The sequence below is a fragment of the Tetrao urogallus genome (genome assembly GCF_951394365.1).
Source record: "Tetrao urogallus genome assembly, chromosome: 20".
In the NCBI taxonomy this organism is placed as follows: domain Eukaryota; kingdom Metazoa; phylum Chordata; class Aves; order Galliformes; family Phasianidae; genus Tetrao; species Tetrao urogallus.
The window spans coordinates 9,716,328-9,732,433 of NC_136833.1; the positions used below are offsets into that span (position 1 = coordinate 9,716,328).

At 59.7% G+C, this 16,106-nt stretch overlaps 1 protein-coding gene across 1 annotated transcript; it reads right to left on the bottom strand.

The window, feature by feature from the left end:
• Positions 1–4,030: 4,030 nt before the first annotated feature.
• On the bottom strand, positions 4,031–14,172 carry CCDC92B (coiled-coil domain containing 92B; the record flags this gene model as incomplete). The annotated part of the gene is made up of 4 exons (XM_079545109.1): positions 4,031–4,677; positions 6,884–6,931; positions 9,195–9,348; positions 14,128–14,172. 4 exons carry the CDS (start codon positions 14,170–14,172, stop codon positions 4,031–4,033), a joined length of 894 nt encoding a protein of 297 aa, XP_079401235.1.
• Between the last annotated feature and the right edge of the window lie 1,934 nt (positions 14,173–16,106).

Consider the following 16,106-nt stretch of genomic DNA (forward strand, 5'->3'; position numbering starts at 1 on the left):
GGGCGCCCCGCGCCGTGCCCGCCGCGTCCCGTCCCGCCGCGCCGCGAAGGACAGCGCCGCTCCGGCCCACGTGGTGCGGCGACCCCGCTACGGCGCGCGGCCCGGGACCAACCTCCGCGCCGCCCGCAACGCCTTAAAGGGGCCGCGCGCGCGGGGCCGGGGACGGGATAGGCCGCGGCGGGGCGGTGGGGCCGGACGGGTCGGAGGGGCCGCGAGGGGGTTTGCGGCTCCGCGCTGCCCTGCGCTGCCCTGCGCTGCCGCAGCCCGGGCCGAGGCCCAGGCCCAGGCGCAGGCCCAGCGCGCGGGCACGAAGCGGGCCTCGCCGCGGGCCGGGCGGGCTGGGACAGCGCTGCGGGCCGCTGGCGACCTTCCCGACGCCTGCGAGGTCGCGCGCGGGACCCCGGGTCTGCGGTGCCGCCGGAGCGCTGGACGGGCGGGGGACATGCGGGACCGGGGCGCGGGCGGCCGCCTTCCTCTGGGTAGAAAAATGAACGGCCAAAAGCCAAATCCGTTCGGTTTGCGTCCCGGGGACGCCGCGCCACGAGGTGGGCCGGGAGCAGCGCACCGGGGTGGGACCGGGCCGCGGGATCTACGGGAGCGCAGAGCTCGGCCGGCCCGCAGCCGTGTCCCGGGGACGGGGGTGGCAATGGGGACGAGGACCGGGCTGCTCCGGACACGCTCATCTTCCAGCCGTGACAGAGCCGGGGCCCGGGGCCGTGGGACGGGACTGCTGCCGGTGGGAGATCAGGGGGCTGCACTGGGGCAGGAAAGGGCGACTCCAAAAGGGATTGTGTTTTTTTCATTAAGAAATAACAGGGTATCACAATGGCTTCTCACGTACAGCTCACAGCTCCGTTCTCTGTGCTCTAGGTATGTAGAGAATATGTTTTGAAAAGCACTTGGTTAAAAAAGTCAACGTGAACATGGTGCGGGTGAATAATGGTGCCATGTAGTGAACTGCACCCTCACATAAAGCAGCACAGTGTCAGAGCTCTGGCTCCCGTCCCGTCGGCGTGGATCTCCCAGCAGGAGGCACACGGTGCCACTGCCCCGCTTAGCTCTGCTCGTCCAGCTGTCAGTGCCCTGCTCTGCTCTGATGGAGCTACAGCTGCGCCAGCTGGGGCAACTGAGTGCAGGGCCTGGCCTGAAGCGGTGCAGAGCCGATGGGGACAGCAGGCTCCTGCACAGCCCCAGCGGTCCCAGCACGTGGCCCTGCAGCCACCAGGGAGATGTGGCTCAGCATCTGCCTGCGGACCTCGGGAAGAAGGTCCGGGTTTACAGACACAGGAAGATGTGGGAGTTCAGGGCTTGGCTTCTCATTACCGGTGTGACTGCAGTGATGGGAAAGTGGATCTTTGAAAGGGCAACCTGCAGAAAGCCTCGAATTCTGCCTTGGTCAAACGAGCAACAGGACCAGACCTGGGTGCAGGTAGCTCCTCCTCGGTGTGCAAGAGGGGTAGCACGCCAGCTGGCAGGCTGGATGCAATCAGGGAGCGCTCTGCCAGGAGGGTAGTAGCACATCAGATGGGCATTGGGCCCGCGCAGCCTCGTGGGGAGCAGGGCTGGGCTCTGCCGGGCTGTGCTGTGCAGGACAGCACTGACACTTCTGGTGGGTGGTATGAAGCCAGGGAGCTGCTGAGTGCCCCAACAACCACAACACCAAAGCAGGAAGGATATAGCCAGGGATGCTTAGGTAGCCCCAGCAAGCACATAAAATAAGGCTTTTTAATTAATGGCGTCAAGAAGAGCTCCCCAAGCAGCCTGCCTGGGGCACTGTGTAAACCGTGGGGCGGCCTCTGCCACGTGCACAGCTCCTCTGCCTCTGCTGCGAGGTTGTGCAACACAGTGAGTACCCTCCTTGGAGAGCACCTGCAGAGCTGCAGCACGGGGGGATGATCACTGCACCAATGCTTCGGGCCCACTGGGCTGCAAGCAGTGCAGAATAGCAGCAGTGGGTGCAAGAGCATTGCCTGGCTGTTGGTCTGCACGCAGGAGTTGCCAACACGCTGTTTTATATATATCAGGTAATGTTTAACAGTGGAGTGTTATTGCTATGCATCCATTTCCAGTCTAATTATTAAGCTTTATGCGTCAACGTTACACATTGCTTGTTCCATACAGAGCATGTAGGTGTCAGCAGTTACATTCCCAGTCTATACGTGTCCACGTACAGAGCTCTGCAGCACAATGTACAGCTAACCGCTCCGACTCACGGGGAGCTGAGCAGCGCTGAGCAAATGCAGTGATGGCGCACTGCCCTGCGCTGCAGCCAGGGCTGGGGGCAGCTGGGCCCCCTGCGCACATGGGCAGGGCAGGCACTGCCCGGGGCTCCCTGCTGCTCCGTGAGCTCAGTGCACCCAGCAGCATCCCACAGGTCAAACACAGGAGCACCGCCTTTCTGGGTTTTGGGATCATTTAGACCTCGTTAAGCATTTTATATAAATACAAAGATTAAAATAATTTATTTCAACATCATTTCTATTACAATCATACAGTGTTTTCCCTTCAAAGCAAGTGCGTTATGTGTATACATATATATAAGTGCGTATATATTGTACTCTAGAGCTTCCCCCCTTCAGGAGCAGCAGTGACCGCAGTGCAGTGCATGAAACCGGCCCTACACAGCTCAGGGCTCCAGACTCTCATGGCTCTGCTGCCTCCCTGCCCATTCAGGCTGCCATGGGGTGGGTAGAAGCCACGAGGCACTGAGATGGGATGTGCCCCTTGAGCTCATAGCTGATGGCTGAGAAGGGGGAAGGGTCCTGCAGCTCCCACAGGGTTGCTTCATTTACATACTAGGCACTAAAAATGCTGATTGTTAGGAAGATATTTACAGAGAACAGGGGGGTACTTACACGCCCCCCCCTTTCTAATGCTCAGGTTGGTCATGAACAACATGATTTTATCAATAGCTTTACAATAAAAATGCGACACGCTCTGTGTATCAGGATTGTCTAGGAACGAGGGGGAGCGAGCTGTGCAAATCACAGCACAGGGACGCACAGAGATGTTTTACCCTCTCTCACATTAAAAGAACATCGGGACGTGCTCTCAGCAAAAGCACTCAGAGCCCGGGCAGAGCAGCCCTGTCCCAAGGCCAGGAGGGGCTTCACCCACGAGATGCCAGGTTGTGCCTCACCCGCCGCCATGCAGTGTCCTTCTGGGAGCATGGCCAGACGCCACTGGGGCAGCACTGGCGGCGCGGGGGGGCCCTGCCACCTGAGTTGGACACTTCTCCCATTGGGTGCCCATCACAGCCAAAGGGCAGCACGAAAGCTGCTCGTCTCCTGCAGAGCTGATCACACTCTGGGGTTTGATTTCACCGTCTGGAGAGCTGACTTGGGACTGTGACTGAGAGTCTCCTAAAAGCGTTGTAAGGTATAAACACCGAGCTACAAAAATAGAGACCTCTGGCTGCGTGGGCACTCTGCGGACTGGAGGCAAGTGATGGTTCAGAGGAAGGGCGATGCTTTCCCAGGGGTTTGAACTGCGCGCGAGGGAGGTGGGCTCCAACAGTTCGGACACTGCAGGCAAAGCGTCATCTGCAGCCTCTGCTCCTGATGGGGCTGCGCTGTGGCCAGCTCTGCCCTGTGGGTGGCAGTGCACCAGATCCCGCTTTGCCAGTGGCTCGCTGACATGATTTTAGTCTGTGGTGAGAAAACAGCAGCCGGCTGTAGGTGCCAGTGAGGAACACGGCGCCGGCGCGCGGACACCCCGTGCGGGCGATGCGGGTCGCAGCCGCGCTCCGGCGGGGAGCGGCGCCGGGTGCCGCAGACGGGCACCTTTCAGGCTGGGGGAGCCCTGCGGCAGCCTCGTCCCAGCCTCGTTCCCTCGTTGCCCCTCGGCACGCCTCGCGCAGCGCTGCCCCAGCACGCTCTGCACGGCCCAGCCCTGCGGGCGCAGCGCGGGCTGAGAGCAGAGCGCCGCCTTCCCCCCCCCTTCCCGGGGGACGGCGACGTCGGCTGCCGCTCGGCACGGTGCTCCAGGGTCAGCGCCTTCCCAGCCGCTCGGGCCGCGCCCGCCTCCATGCTTACTCCCGGGCGCGGGCACCGCGTGGCCCGGGCCCCGGCCGCTTGCCGGCCTCGCCCTTGGCCGGTCGAGCCCCGGCTACGGGCTCCTGCGGCGGCGGCTGGGGCAGCCGTTGCGCCCGGGGGGCCGCGGCAGCGCCCCGGGGCTCGGCGGGGGGCTCCAGCGGTGACTGGCGCTGCGCGGCGGGCGGCCGCGCCGCGTAGAGGAAGAGGGCCGGGTCGGGCATGGCGTCGTGCTCCTCGCGCGCGGGGTCCCCGGGCCGGGCGCCTACCCCGGCCGGGCGCCGCGGATGTACCCTGTGGCCGCGGCGCGGCGGCCCGCCCTCGGCCGGGGGCTGCACGGGGGCCGGCCGCCCGCCGCTGCGGGGGCCCGGCAGGCGCTGGGAGGTGGCGTGCAGCTGCAGGGAGAGGTAGGCGGCCGCTTCCGTCTGCTTCTGCAGCTCCGTGTCGAGGATGGTGACTCGGTGGCTGCGCCGCTTCAGCTCCTCCAGGAAGCGCCGCTCCTTGCTGCGGAGGCTGGAGCGCAGCGCGGCCACCAGAGTCTCCTTGTGCCGCAGCTCCTTGCGCAGCTCCAGGTTGTCCTTCTCCTTCTCCTGCAGCTGAGCCTCCATCGCTCGGCACTTCTCCTCCAGCTCCCGGTCCAGCGCGTCTGCGGGGAGGCAGCGGTTAGGGGAGCTTTGCTCCGTGAGCGGCGCGGCTCCCGGCACGGAGTGGCCGAGTGGGGTGCCGGCGTGTCCCAGCCGCGCCGTGGGGGGCGGCGTGCTTCTGGGAGTCGTGGTTCCAAAACCGCCCATGGGCTGCCCAAGCAGAGGCTCCCTCCCAGTGCACGCAGCCCCTCCCTGTCCCCCTCTGCATGGGGACGGTTTCAGGCTGGGAGAGAAGAGTAAATCCCGGCAATACTGCCATCAGCCCAGCGCGTAGGGTGTTGCTGCCCTTGTGCCAAGAGACTGAAAAGCCAGATTAGAGGACAGAGAATGCTGATCTGGGATTACCGGGCAGTCGGGCCAGGCTCAGCTGAGTACCTCAGCATAAATGCGTGCACGTGTGTGGCTGTTTTTCTGGGGGTGCATACACACGCATATATTTATGGGCACACAGGAGCCCATATACCTGAAGCTATTTTCCCTGCTGCTCTCCTTGCTGAGCGTGCAGGAGGAATCTGAGTTCTTCTGCACAGGCGCTGCCAGCTGCGATGCGCTCCCCATGCTGCCTCCCTGCTCCGAACACCCGACCTGTTCGGCTTCTTTCTGCACTGCAGCAGTCACTGCCAGGCACAGGCCCTGGCAGGACATGTTTGAGCAGTGGTGCTGCAGCGAACAGCACTTCCCCACAGCTCCCAGCCAGGAGTGGGGACTGTGCCCTCCCTGCCCCAGCCTTTCTGAGTCACCCAGCAACACCTGGAGATCGGTGATTTCACACAAGCCCTGCCTGTCACTCCTGCACACACTGCACCGCCCTGCCTGGGCCGTGTGGGCTGCTCCACTGCGGCTCCTGCTGCCCGCAGGAGGATGGCACTGGCTCCCACCCACCTATCTCACCATCCTGTACAATCCAGTGTTCTCTGTGGAACATGAGCACGAGCTCAGCACCAGGCCAGGTGCCCACATTGGCCTGAGCCCCTGCCAACCCCCTGAGGGCCGGGTGCAGGGAGTTGTGGCTTCAGGCTGCCGCCTTTCAATGAAGAGCGTTCTCAGCTCTACGAGGAAAGACACGCTGTTGGTGTGGGGACTCCAGGGATGTGGCACCACGCGGCATTCCCTGCACTCCACCATCAGAGGTGCTGTGAAGATGTGAGCAATGTGGGGCAGGGGGATGTGGTTGAAGGCGGCTGCTCAAGCACAGCCGGAGGGGTGGATGCACAGCCCTGCACAGCACACAGCATGCCCAGGCGTGATCCCGCAGCTTGCAGAAAGCTCTGCCTGTTGTGATACACATTGCAACCGCTTTACAGCTTCGGCTCTTAAGTGCTTTCTGTGAGGCGAAATGTTTTATAATGAGATCTTAAGGGAGGAAGCTGCACGCAGTAATTATTACATGAGTGGTATTTGAAAAGAGATCGTTTGGCGGCATCTTAATTTAGGCTGTTGCCCCATAAATGTAGCAAATGGGATTGTACTCTTTTGGAGCTGTTAAGGCAGCTTGATGGCAGCGCCCTGCGGGTGGTGCTCTGCAGGCGTTGGTCTCTGCCAACACCGGGGAGGCAGGGAGAGAAGCCGAGCCCCCGGCACGCAGCCATGGCATCGTGCTGAGACGGCCAAGGGATGGGGTCTGGCTTCAGGCCAGAGAGGAGGCGCAGCTGCTCCCACAGCATCCTCTGCTGGGCACGGCAGCTGGGCAATGCTGGGCCCGGACACGGGGGAGGGACGGGATGAGGGCTCGGTGCCACGCAGCTCGCCGTCCTCCCGTCTGCAGCCTGCAGCCGTGCTGAGTGCGCCAGGACTCTTCTGCCCCTTTTTTTGGATCGCAAGGAGTTTTTTTTCATGGGATGTAGTGTTATATAACGTCACTGGAAGAGATTCCGAATTGACCTCCGAATGCCCAGGACAGCGCAGAGGGGTTTGGGGCTCACTGACTGTCTGTGTTTGCTTTCTCCCGGGGCTCAGGGGTCTGCAAGCTTTGAGTCGCTCCCCGGGGATCTGCAGTGCCCCTGCGGGCTCTGTGTAAACGGATTAGCAAAGCAAACCCGAGGAATGCTTGCTTTCATATGCAAACCCTCACTGGGGCATCGGCACTCAGGGCGTCCTATCCGAGCACAGAGCCCCAGCGATCCTTCAGACCGGAGTCCGCGTCCGCCCGCTGGGCCCCCCCACCCCTCGGAGCACTGCGGCGGCCCCGCGCACACTTACTGCTCTCACCTTGCTGGCGGGCCTCCAGCTCCTTCATCTCCAGGTCGTGGGTCAGCTCTGGAAGAGAAACCAGACGGCGGTGAGACGCGGCGCAGCGCTGCTCCTCTGCCCCCGCGAGCGGCCGCGTAGCGGCAATGCGGGCAGCAGCGCCGGGCGGCGCTCCGTGCTGGGACTGCTCTGCAGCTCTTACCTGCTGAACCATTTTCGGCGCTTTAAACCAGGACGAGAACGGAGCAATGGATTGAAAATAGACCAAAGCTAAACTGCCGCCTGAAGTGTTTCATCATTTACTGTCCGCAGAGTGATCTCTGCCTCTGTGCGTGGTGCAAGCAGACCCACAGCAACCACAGCTCCACGGACCCCACATAATTTCTCAGCGAATATCACAGACCACCAAACCACCAGCAAACGGCAGGAGCAGAGGGACAGCAGCATTCGGTCACGCCGGAGCTTTTTGTTTTCTGAGTATGAATTTAAACGGTTAATCTCTGCCCTACATTTTTCTTTTAATCTGCCTTCGTGTTGACTCTAATCCCCATCACCGCTGCCCTGAAACGGAGCTCTTGGCTGAGGCTGCTCTGCTGTCTCTCTTGGAAAACAAATCTGTGGTGAGAATGCAGAGTAACGGCGAATGTAATGCAATTTCTGGAAAGCTTTCAGCACTCCTGCCTGCCCCACGGAAAATCAATGGCAGCTGTGTTATTTTACTGAAGTTAAAATAATGGGTTTGGAGTCTCAGAGAGATTCCAAATGAAACCTAAAGCCGTCTCCTACTGAAAAAGATGTTGCTGCCTGCACAGTGATGCTCAGGACGGTCTCCACTTGTGTGCTGGGGTCCCGGTGCCTTGGAATCCCTCCCTGTGTCGTTCTCACGGCTGGCCCCACATGTGCTCCCCTTCCTATGGGTAGGTCAGGCTCCTGTGTCCCCACTGGTGCTGCGGCCACATGCAGCAGTTGCTGTGATGCCCTCTCTGCACCATGTGGTTCCAGCAGAGGCCATTGCTGGGCCCCGCAGCGCAGATCCCCAAAGCCCAGCTCCACCTGGATCCCTCACTGCCACCACGGCCCCTCTGGCCAGCGCAGCTCTCCTCCTGCTGCTCTGCTAACGCTGGGAATGTGCTAATTATTGCCACAGCAGCTGAGCTCATCTTCCAGTAAAAGGAGAAACAGAGGAGTCTGAAAGGATCTATTGCTATTTCTGCTGTGTTTATACTTTGCAAATAAAATTGGAGTGGGAGGGGAGCCAGCACTGCTGTAACGCAAGGGTCCTTCCAGCAGATGAATCACTCTACGCTGCGCTTTGCTGCGTTTATCTTCCTGCAAAGCCTCCAACCGAGGATGTTGCACTGTGGGGCTTTACTGGGGTCGGCTTCCCCTGACCCCATGGTGCAGCTGTGGGATTGCTATCCCACTGTCCTGTGCTGGCAGTGCAGCAGAGGGCTCAGCGGGTGCTGCAGTCCCTCCCCAGCTGTCGGCTCTCCTTTGGTGCACAGCTGTGAAGCAGAGCTGCAGGAGGACAGGTACTGCTGGCGGTGAGGCCACTGAGACACCAAGGTCATGATGCAAAAACCCAAGGTCACAGCAGCACATCCAGGTGTAGCAGTGATCTACATGCCTGGACCGGGCAGGAAAGTGCTGACTGACCCATCTACCTCCCTCGTGCAAATGAATAGCAGGCAGTGGCACTGCAAATACATCCAAAGTCACCTCGGAGCTACATAAGAGCTTGGACCCATCATGCCCTGCAGATTCAGAGCCATGTGCCTCAGGGATGGGGCATAGTGTTTGTTGCAAGCAGCAAACGGGACAGAGCCATTGCTGCCAGGGCAGCTCAGAACCTGCATGATTTATGCCTGAGGGTCCTCTGGCCTCACGTATGTGGAGAGGCACTGATGGAGCTATTAAAACAATGAAATGGAACAGCAAAAGCTCAGAAAGGATGGGCAGGAATAGACAATTTTAGAAATGCCCTCATGTCTCTGTTTCCCAGGAATCAGTGATTAGGAGCTGGAAGACAATGAGTAATTGGCCAGGCTGAATTACTGACGAGAGCCACTGGGGTGGATTCCTGGGGCTGGCAGGAGGACGGAGGGGAACTGCCCCAGCCCAGGAACCCACGTTCCTCCAGTTCTGAGAGGGACCCACAGCACAGTCCCATGCCCGCTCACCCCATCATTGGTGGAGTTCAGCCATTTTCCTTCCCTTGGGCAAATGGCATCTGGGAGAAAGGGGGAACCAGTTCTGTGTTTTAATAATAGGACTGTCTTTGAGGGCAGGTGGGCTGTGCTGGGCTCCCTGTGCCACAGTGCCCAGTGCTCACCTGAGCAGTGCTTCTGCAGGCGGAGGATCTCCAGGTGCAGGCCGTGGAGCAGCTCCATCTGCTCCTTCTTCAGGAAGGCGATGTGCCTCTGCACACTCTGGATCTGGTGCTCCAGGGACACGGTCTCCATCGCAACCGAATGTGCAGCCCACGCCTAAGGGAGAAGAGAGGGCCTGCAGTCAGAGCACAGCTCGGTGGGTCACCCCAGCAGCACCAGCCCCATGTCCTGTGGGACACAGAGCCCTGGGCTCTGCAACCTGTGCTCCACACAGACGTGGCTGCAGGGCAGCAGCTTTGCACACGCAACCCCGCAAGACAGCACCCACGCTTCTGTTTGGTCTCACTGCCTCTTGTTGCAGGCTTGGGCTGAGAGCCCCAGCACTGTGAAAACAGAAAATGCACCATACAAACCCTTCTATTGAATGGGCTCATTTCTGTTTTAAGTTTGGCCTTAGGAAATCTGCCTCATCGCTGAGCAGAGATACACCTGGGGCAGGATCACTCCTAGGAACCACACAGCGGTGATTTCAGTTGCTCAGTGAGCCCCACATTGCAAAGCAGCGACTGCAGAACAAGATCCAGTGCATGAAAAATACAGTATGGTCTGTCCAACCCGATCAGCACTACATGGCAGGAGCTCAGCGCTGCCTCACGCTGGGAGGGTCGGCGCCGGGGCATGGAGTTCAGCAGCATGCAATGCTGTGCGCTGCCTACCCGCATGGGGAGGGAAAAATGAACCTCTGAAGGACCCTTAGATCTTGGAAATATCCCTGTGCCATGCACCAAGCTCTGGAAGGAACCTACAGCAACCCACTGCAGAGGTCAGTATGAGTTTTGCCAGCAAAGCCACAGCACAGCACGCGCTGTCCTGCTGCTGGGAAGCCAATCCACATTCGTTTGCTTCTGATTTTCCATTCCTTTCCACAGAAACTTCAGAAGTAAGCAAATGTTCAGCTTATGTTTACAGCATGCCCAGCCCTTTAATGCAAGACATTTTAAGCTAATTCCTACACCCTATATCAAATCAAACTGCATTTAAGCTTGACTCCAAAGTAAGCAATTTTGGCAGCAGCTCTGGCTCAAAGCTTTATTCTTGCTAAGGTATCTACACATATGTGAAAACCTTGAAATCGGGGCTCCACGTACTCTGCCTTGCACAAGGAGGAGGGGATGCATTCAGGCCCCAATGCCTGTGCACTTGGGGCTCATTCCTGCTGTGGCCATTGCCCCACTGCAGCCCCAGCGCTGGGCCACTGCAGGACCCGTCCCGCAATGGATTCAGGTGCTCTGCTGGCACATCCTGCACAGCTACAGCCACTGTGACAGACAGGGAGAATTTTTAGCCCCGTCCTTCCAGCCCCCATACACTGTGCTCCCGGGGTGCTGCACGGCAGGGGAGGCTCTGCCCGTGGAGGTGCTGTGTGCCCTGCAGGCACGGGGCCGGCGCAGCTCGCAGCCTGGCTGGGCTTTCCGCTCAGGTGCTGCTGCTCCACCTGCTGCTGCGGTGCTGCAGCAAAGCCCACAGCCGGGGGGCGGATGGGGCATGGGCAAGGCGTCCGGAGCCAGCCGGGGCGGTGCAGTTCCCCGTTGCCCGCAGCCCAGGAGCACACCTCGTGGCAGCAGCACGTCCTCCCCCAGCCCTGAGGGTGGGGAGGGGCTGCGGGAGGGCCAGGCTCGGCTTTGGAGCAGCTCCTTTGTGGAAGTGGTGGGACCTCATCTCCGGGTGGTTAGAAAGTAGGTTGGGCAGAGCCCCGGAGGACACGCGCTGCTATTTTCAAGGGCTTTGTTCTATCTGCTCGAGCTGTTCTCGGTAGAAATGGCTGGAGTTCTGCCACTGAACTTTCCCTCTCCTCCTTTAAGTGGAGAATTATCCTTTTCATAGCAATGATTTTTTTCTCCTTAAAATCAATAGTTAAGTAATAAGTTGATTAAAAAAAAAAAAAGTTTTTGGGAGTTAAGGTCTGCTTTGTCTGGTTTGGAAGACAAAAGATCTGTGTAGTTGACCTGTGTGTTTAAAAACAAAACCGAACAAACAAACATAAAAACCCAAACAAAAACCAAACCGTGGTTTGTCTCTGTGGGTCCCAAGCCCCTCATTCCGTGAGGCTGATTTTTGCACCCACAGAGCCTTGGGCAGGGCTCTCCTGGCAGCATGCGTGCTGCTCTTCTGATGGCTGAGAGGAGCTGTTGGGCCGCAGTGGGGCACGTGCACATGGAAGCCTCGACACCTCTGCGACAGGTAATGATGTGAGAGCCACTCACTGTTAACGACGTCATGGAGTCTCAACAGCATCTGTAAGCTGTTTGAGCATTTCTAACGTTATCAGGAGGGAACGAATGAGCTATTGCCTTGCTGGAGTTATCTGCACACATTACCCTAAAGAATTTCCAAACCCAATGCTCGGCAACCATTATTTTCCCTTCATTGCTTTTGAAGTTGAGCGAAGATTGCAACGGCGTTTTGAGCATTCAGTTTGAAGCACTTCCTTTGGTCACTGCATACAGCAAAATCACTTGGGAGCTAATGAGGATGATGTGCTGCTGGCTTAATGGCACCTCGTGGAGCCGTCGCACCTTCCAGCCAGCACTGCCCACGCTCCTGTGTTGACAGCTTCACAGCCCCCAGCAGGTGCTGCAGAGCGGCTCCCGCACGCTGGAGCAGGGCAGGAGTCAGGGCATGTGGGTGCTGCTGCCCTGGCGGATGGCACCGGTCTGCACCGAGCAGCAGAGGGGCTGGAAGTGGTTCTGCTACCGCCCCTCCCTCACCACTGTGGCTGTGACTTTGCCTTTCCAGACTCTGAGTTGGCATCACGAGTGGTGGTGGAAGACTGCACAGAACCATGTACTGCGTGGCCCTGGGGAGACGAGTGAGAGCCTGCAGCTTCGGGAGGTGATGTCATGTGGCATAAAAGCCAAGGGTAAGCGATACTCCCCTTTGGTTTGAAGGATGCTCTATGCCCTTGTTGCTTGTAGCTGCACATATGCACAGAGGGCCAGGAAGGAGGCAGCAGCCCACTGAGGGTGGCTTGTGCCCCTCCCAGAGGGGGCACCTGCAGCCCAAGCTGTCCCCTCCCTGCAGCTCTGTCTGCATTGCTGTTCTGCTGCAGGCGTCAGCTCCACTCGTGCCTGGGACTGCACCAAAAACAATTTGCCACCTGATCTGCATAGAAGAAGGCTGTGCTGGGAGGGCAGTTCTCAGCAGCACAGGCTGAGGGGTAACCCCATGGGGTTAGGGCTGGCGGTGCTTTTCAGACAGCACCTGGATGCACAAAGGGCCCTCCTCAGCCGGGCACTCCTGAGTTTTGCAGCACCTCAGGGTGCTGGGTGCCATGCGAGATGTGCTGCACGTTAGTATCACCGGACATCCCAAGGACTTCATTCCATCACAGACCGGCTTCCAGGAACGAGCAGCCCGTGCTGCCCCTGCAAAGCTTTGAGCATAGGACTCCCAGTCTCCTCCTTGGAGACACAGAGAGCCTTCTGCAAGGCATTTGGGATCTGACATTTGCGTTAAAAATGACTTAAGCACCCGGTGAGTTACGGGAGGTTTCTGAATTGCTCTTGCACTCTGGCTCACATGAACTTGCAAAAGAGAAGGACTGAAGCAACTTCCTGCAGTAACTTTAGTTTAGTTACAGGTCTGCAGATTTGCTTCCAAGGCAAAACAGTACAGAAGTCTGTTAACTGGGATCCCAGAACTTTGACCTAAGGAAACAGCCTTGGTTCCTGATGGTGCATTTCAAAGGCTGATGTGTACGTACTGTATGTCTGCACATCCCAGCACAAAAACTGTCATACGAAGACCCAGCCCCTATTCACATCATCACTTGGCCAGTTACCTCAGGAGTAAGAGGGCATAAACAAGGTTTGCAGGAACAGGTCGATAATTCCTCCAGCCGTGGTTCCCCTCACCATCACATGAAAACAGACTCAGGAACAAACACTGATACATATCAGAAATTCATTCCATTCCTCTTTATGACCGCAAAGAGTTTGAGCGCGTTGAACTTTGCAGCAGTGTCATGAAGCAAGTACGTCTTTAAATGTAAGGAATGCATGGCAAAGGGAAGATGGGAGCTTGAGAAGGTCACACAGGCAGTGACGGCGCCAGGAATAGAAACTAGAGGTGAAATCCCAGCCTTGGGAAAGTCAGCGGGAGCCTTCCTTGATCTGAGCAGAGCAGAATTACACTCAGCGTCCTGTTTGCTATTCATGATCTAACAGTATCTATTCAGAGATAAAATCAATAGGAGGAACGTTGATTATAAATTATTGTGCTTTCCAGCAATTCCTTGCACACCGCTGCCGGTCCGACAGCCAAAGCTGAGGGTGTCTCTGGCTGGCAGACGGCGGCGGTCAGGCCGTGCTCTGCCGCTGCCCGCAGGGAAGGGGCCGCGGCCGGGGCTCAGCTCGGGGCAGCGCGCGGCCCTGAATCAGCGCTGGGAGTCGATCACGACCTGAAGCGGGCGATCCCTGCTGCGCGATCCCGCACTTGGGGAATTTCGCAGCAGCGCCCTGGGGCCCTCGAGTCCTCCCGCGGCCTTAACCCCGTGGAGGGGGCCGACCCCGGCGGCGCTTCGGACTGCTTTTCTGCGGCAGTCGCCCGCGGAAGGAGCGACGCGACGGACGGCCTCGCTCGGGGCGCAGCAACTTCTAGAACGGACGCGGAGCGGGCAGCGGGCAACTTCGGGAGGAGGAGTTCCCCCCGCAGCCCCCGCCGGGACGCCCCTCCTCGCTCCGCAGCCCGGTGCCGCCCGTTCCCCCGGTGCCGCCGCCCCGCTCCGGAGCTCGATGCCCGCCGCGCTCGGCCGGCCGCCGCCCGCCCTCCCGTCGGCTCCGAGCTGCGCGGGAGCGGATCTCGCCGAGCCCCGGCCGCAGCCGTACCGCCCGCGGGCAGCGCCCGGCCCCCCGCCCCGCCGCCGCGCCGCGTTACCTGGGGGGAGCGCCGGGGCCCCGCGGGGCGCCCGCTGGGCGTCATGGGGCGGCCGAGCCGGGCCGGGCCGGGGCCGGGGCCGGGGCCGCGCCGGGCTCCCGCGCCGCCCGCGCTGCCTGCGGCGGCCCCGCCTCGCCCGGCCCGGCCCGGCCCCGCCGCCCGCCGGCAGCCGCGCCGTAAACAGGCGGCAACGTGACCGGAACTGGGGAGCTCCGCCGGGGCGCCGCGCCGGGCCGCCGTCGGGAAGGGCCGGGCCGAGTCGAACCTCTCGGCGCCGAGCCGAACCGAGCCGCACCGGGCCGCGCAGCTCCGTGCCGCGCCAGGCGCCCGCGGGCCAAGGCGGCTCCGGCAGCAGCGGGGCGCGGCGAGGCCTCTCGGGGGCCGGCCCGGCTGCGGGGCATCCCCTGCGCGCCCCGGGCCCCGCGGGCTCCGCTCCCCGCTTCCCAGCTGCGCTCCGCTCCCGCCGCCGCTGTCCGCGGTGCTGACGGCGCCCGCCCGCCCCCGCCCGGTCCCTGCGCGCCCCTGGCTCTGCCCCGCGCCTTCTGCGGGGACCCCCGGCACGAATGCGCCCTGCAGCAGCTGCCCGCTCCCCGCAGCCCCTCCCGCACGGCTCGGAGCCCGCGGAGCCGTTTCGCAGCAGGCCAGGAGCCCGGGAGGAAAACCTGCGGCGTTTGTGCTTCCCCTGACTTGGTAGTGTTAATACAATTCAAGACGTGCGTGGGGTAGCGTTGGCTTCAGTAAGGAAACTGGTAGGGAGACAATGTCAAAAAAGAGCTTTCTTGACTCTGTGGTCAGAGTGATGATGTGAAAAGGTTTACTCATATGGTTGGTAATTCTTCACGCCCTTTCATTTGTGTCATCCTGAGCAGCTGGGGCTCCACTTGCGAAGATAACTGCATTCATTGTGTCTCTCTTACAGCAGGGGAAGCTGAAATGTGGCCTGTTCCATGTCACATGGCACTGTAGGAATAGAGAAATGGTAGAGTCCTCCCATCAGCTGACAGCCTGCTGATCTGCTCCCTGCTCTGAAAGCTGCTGCAGAGTGCAGCGTTCCCAGGCAGGCGCCCGTGGGGCTGGGTTGCTGTCCTCACCTTAAAGCTGTCCTGTTTTGCACAGGGGAAGCTTCAGGGTATTGGCCCCCTGTGCACAAACAGCACGTGAGCGTGTTGTCAGGCAGCCCACAGGATATGATTTGTGGTGTCATTTTGTCATCCCACTCCTGTCTCCTTTCTGGATGTCTGAGACCCTGACCGAATGCCTGCGCTGTGCACAGCACTTGGACTCTGCCATGGGAAACGGTCCCGCATTCTGCCTGCAGGTAGACAGGCCCAGGTTCAGCACACTGGGTCTGTAACATCCCATGCTTTGGGGGAGGTGGATTTGCAATGAATTATTCAGACAGTGGTACTAAAGGCCACAGCCAGCGCAACCGAGAGCCTCGGTGCCTCCTGATGCTCCCCTGTTCACACAGATTCTGGTGTGGCCTTCCTCTAGACTTATTGCCTCTTAAAACATGACTTCTTCCTGCAAGGACAAGTTGTTATGAGGTGAGGGATATTTGTGTGAATTAGGCTTTCTTATTCAGAGAAGCATTATCTCATTGGGGTTGTCCCTCACCCATTTGTAACCATCAGTACTGCCGGGCTGTCCTTTGCCCATCCCAGTCCCCTTGCTGTGTGTGGGAGCGTGGCTTTTCAGTGCCTCCCTGCAGCTTCCCTAACCCACGTCTGCTTTAGTAGAAGTGAATTACAGGTGGGACAGGGGAGGGTGGTTCTGGACTGCATCATGTTTCACCACATCTGTATAGTTTTCATTGATTTTCCAATGAATAAAACAGAAGCCTGCAGACAATCAAGGTCAGGCGTTTGGGGACAGACAGCTGCCTCTGAATGAGGTCATTGCTCCAGGGCACGGCCGTGCCAGCACGCGAGGGCAGCAGCAGCGCTCAGCATCCAGCAGGGCTGTGGCCAAGCAGCTGC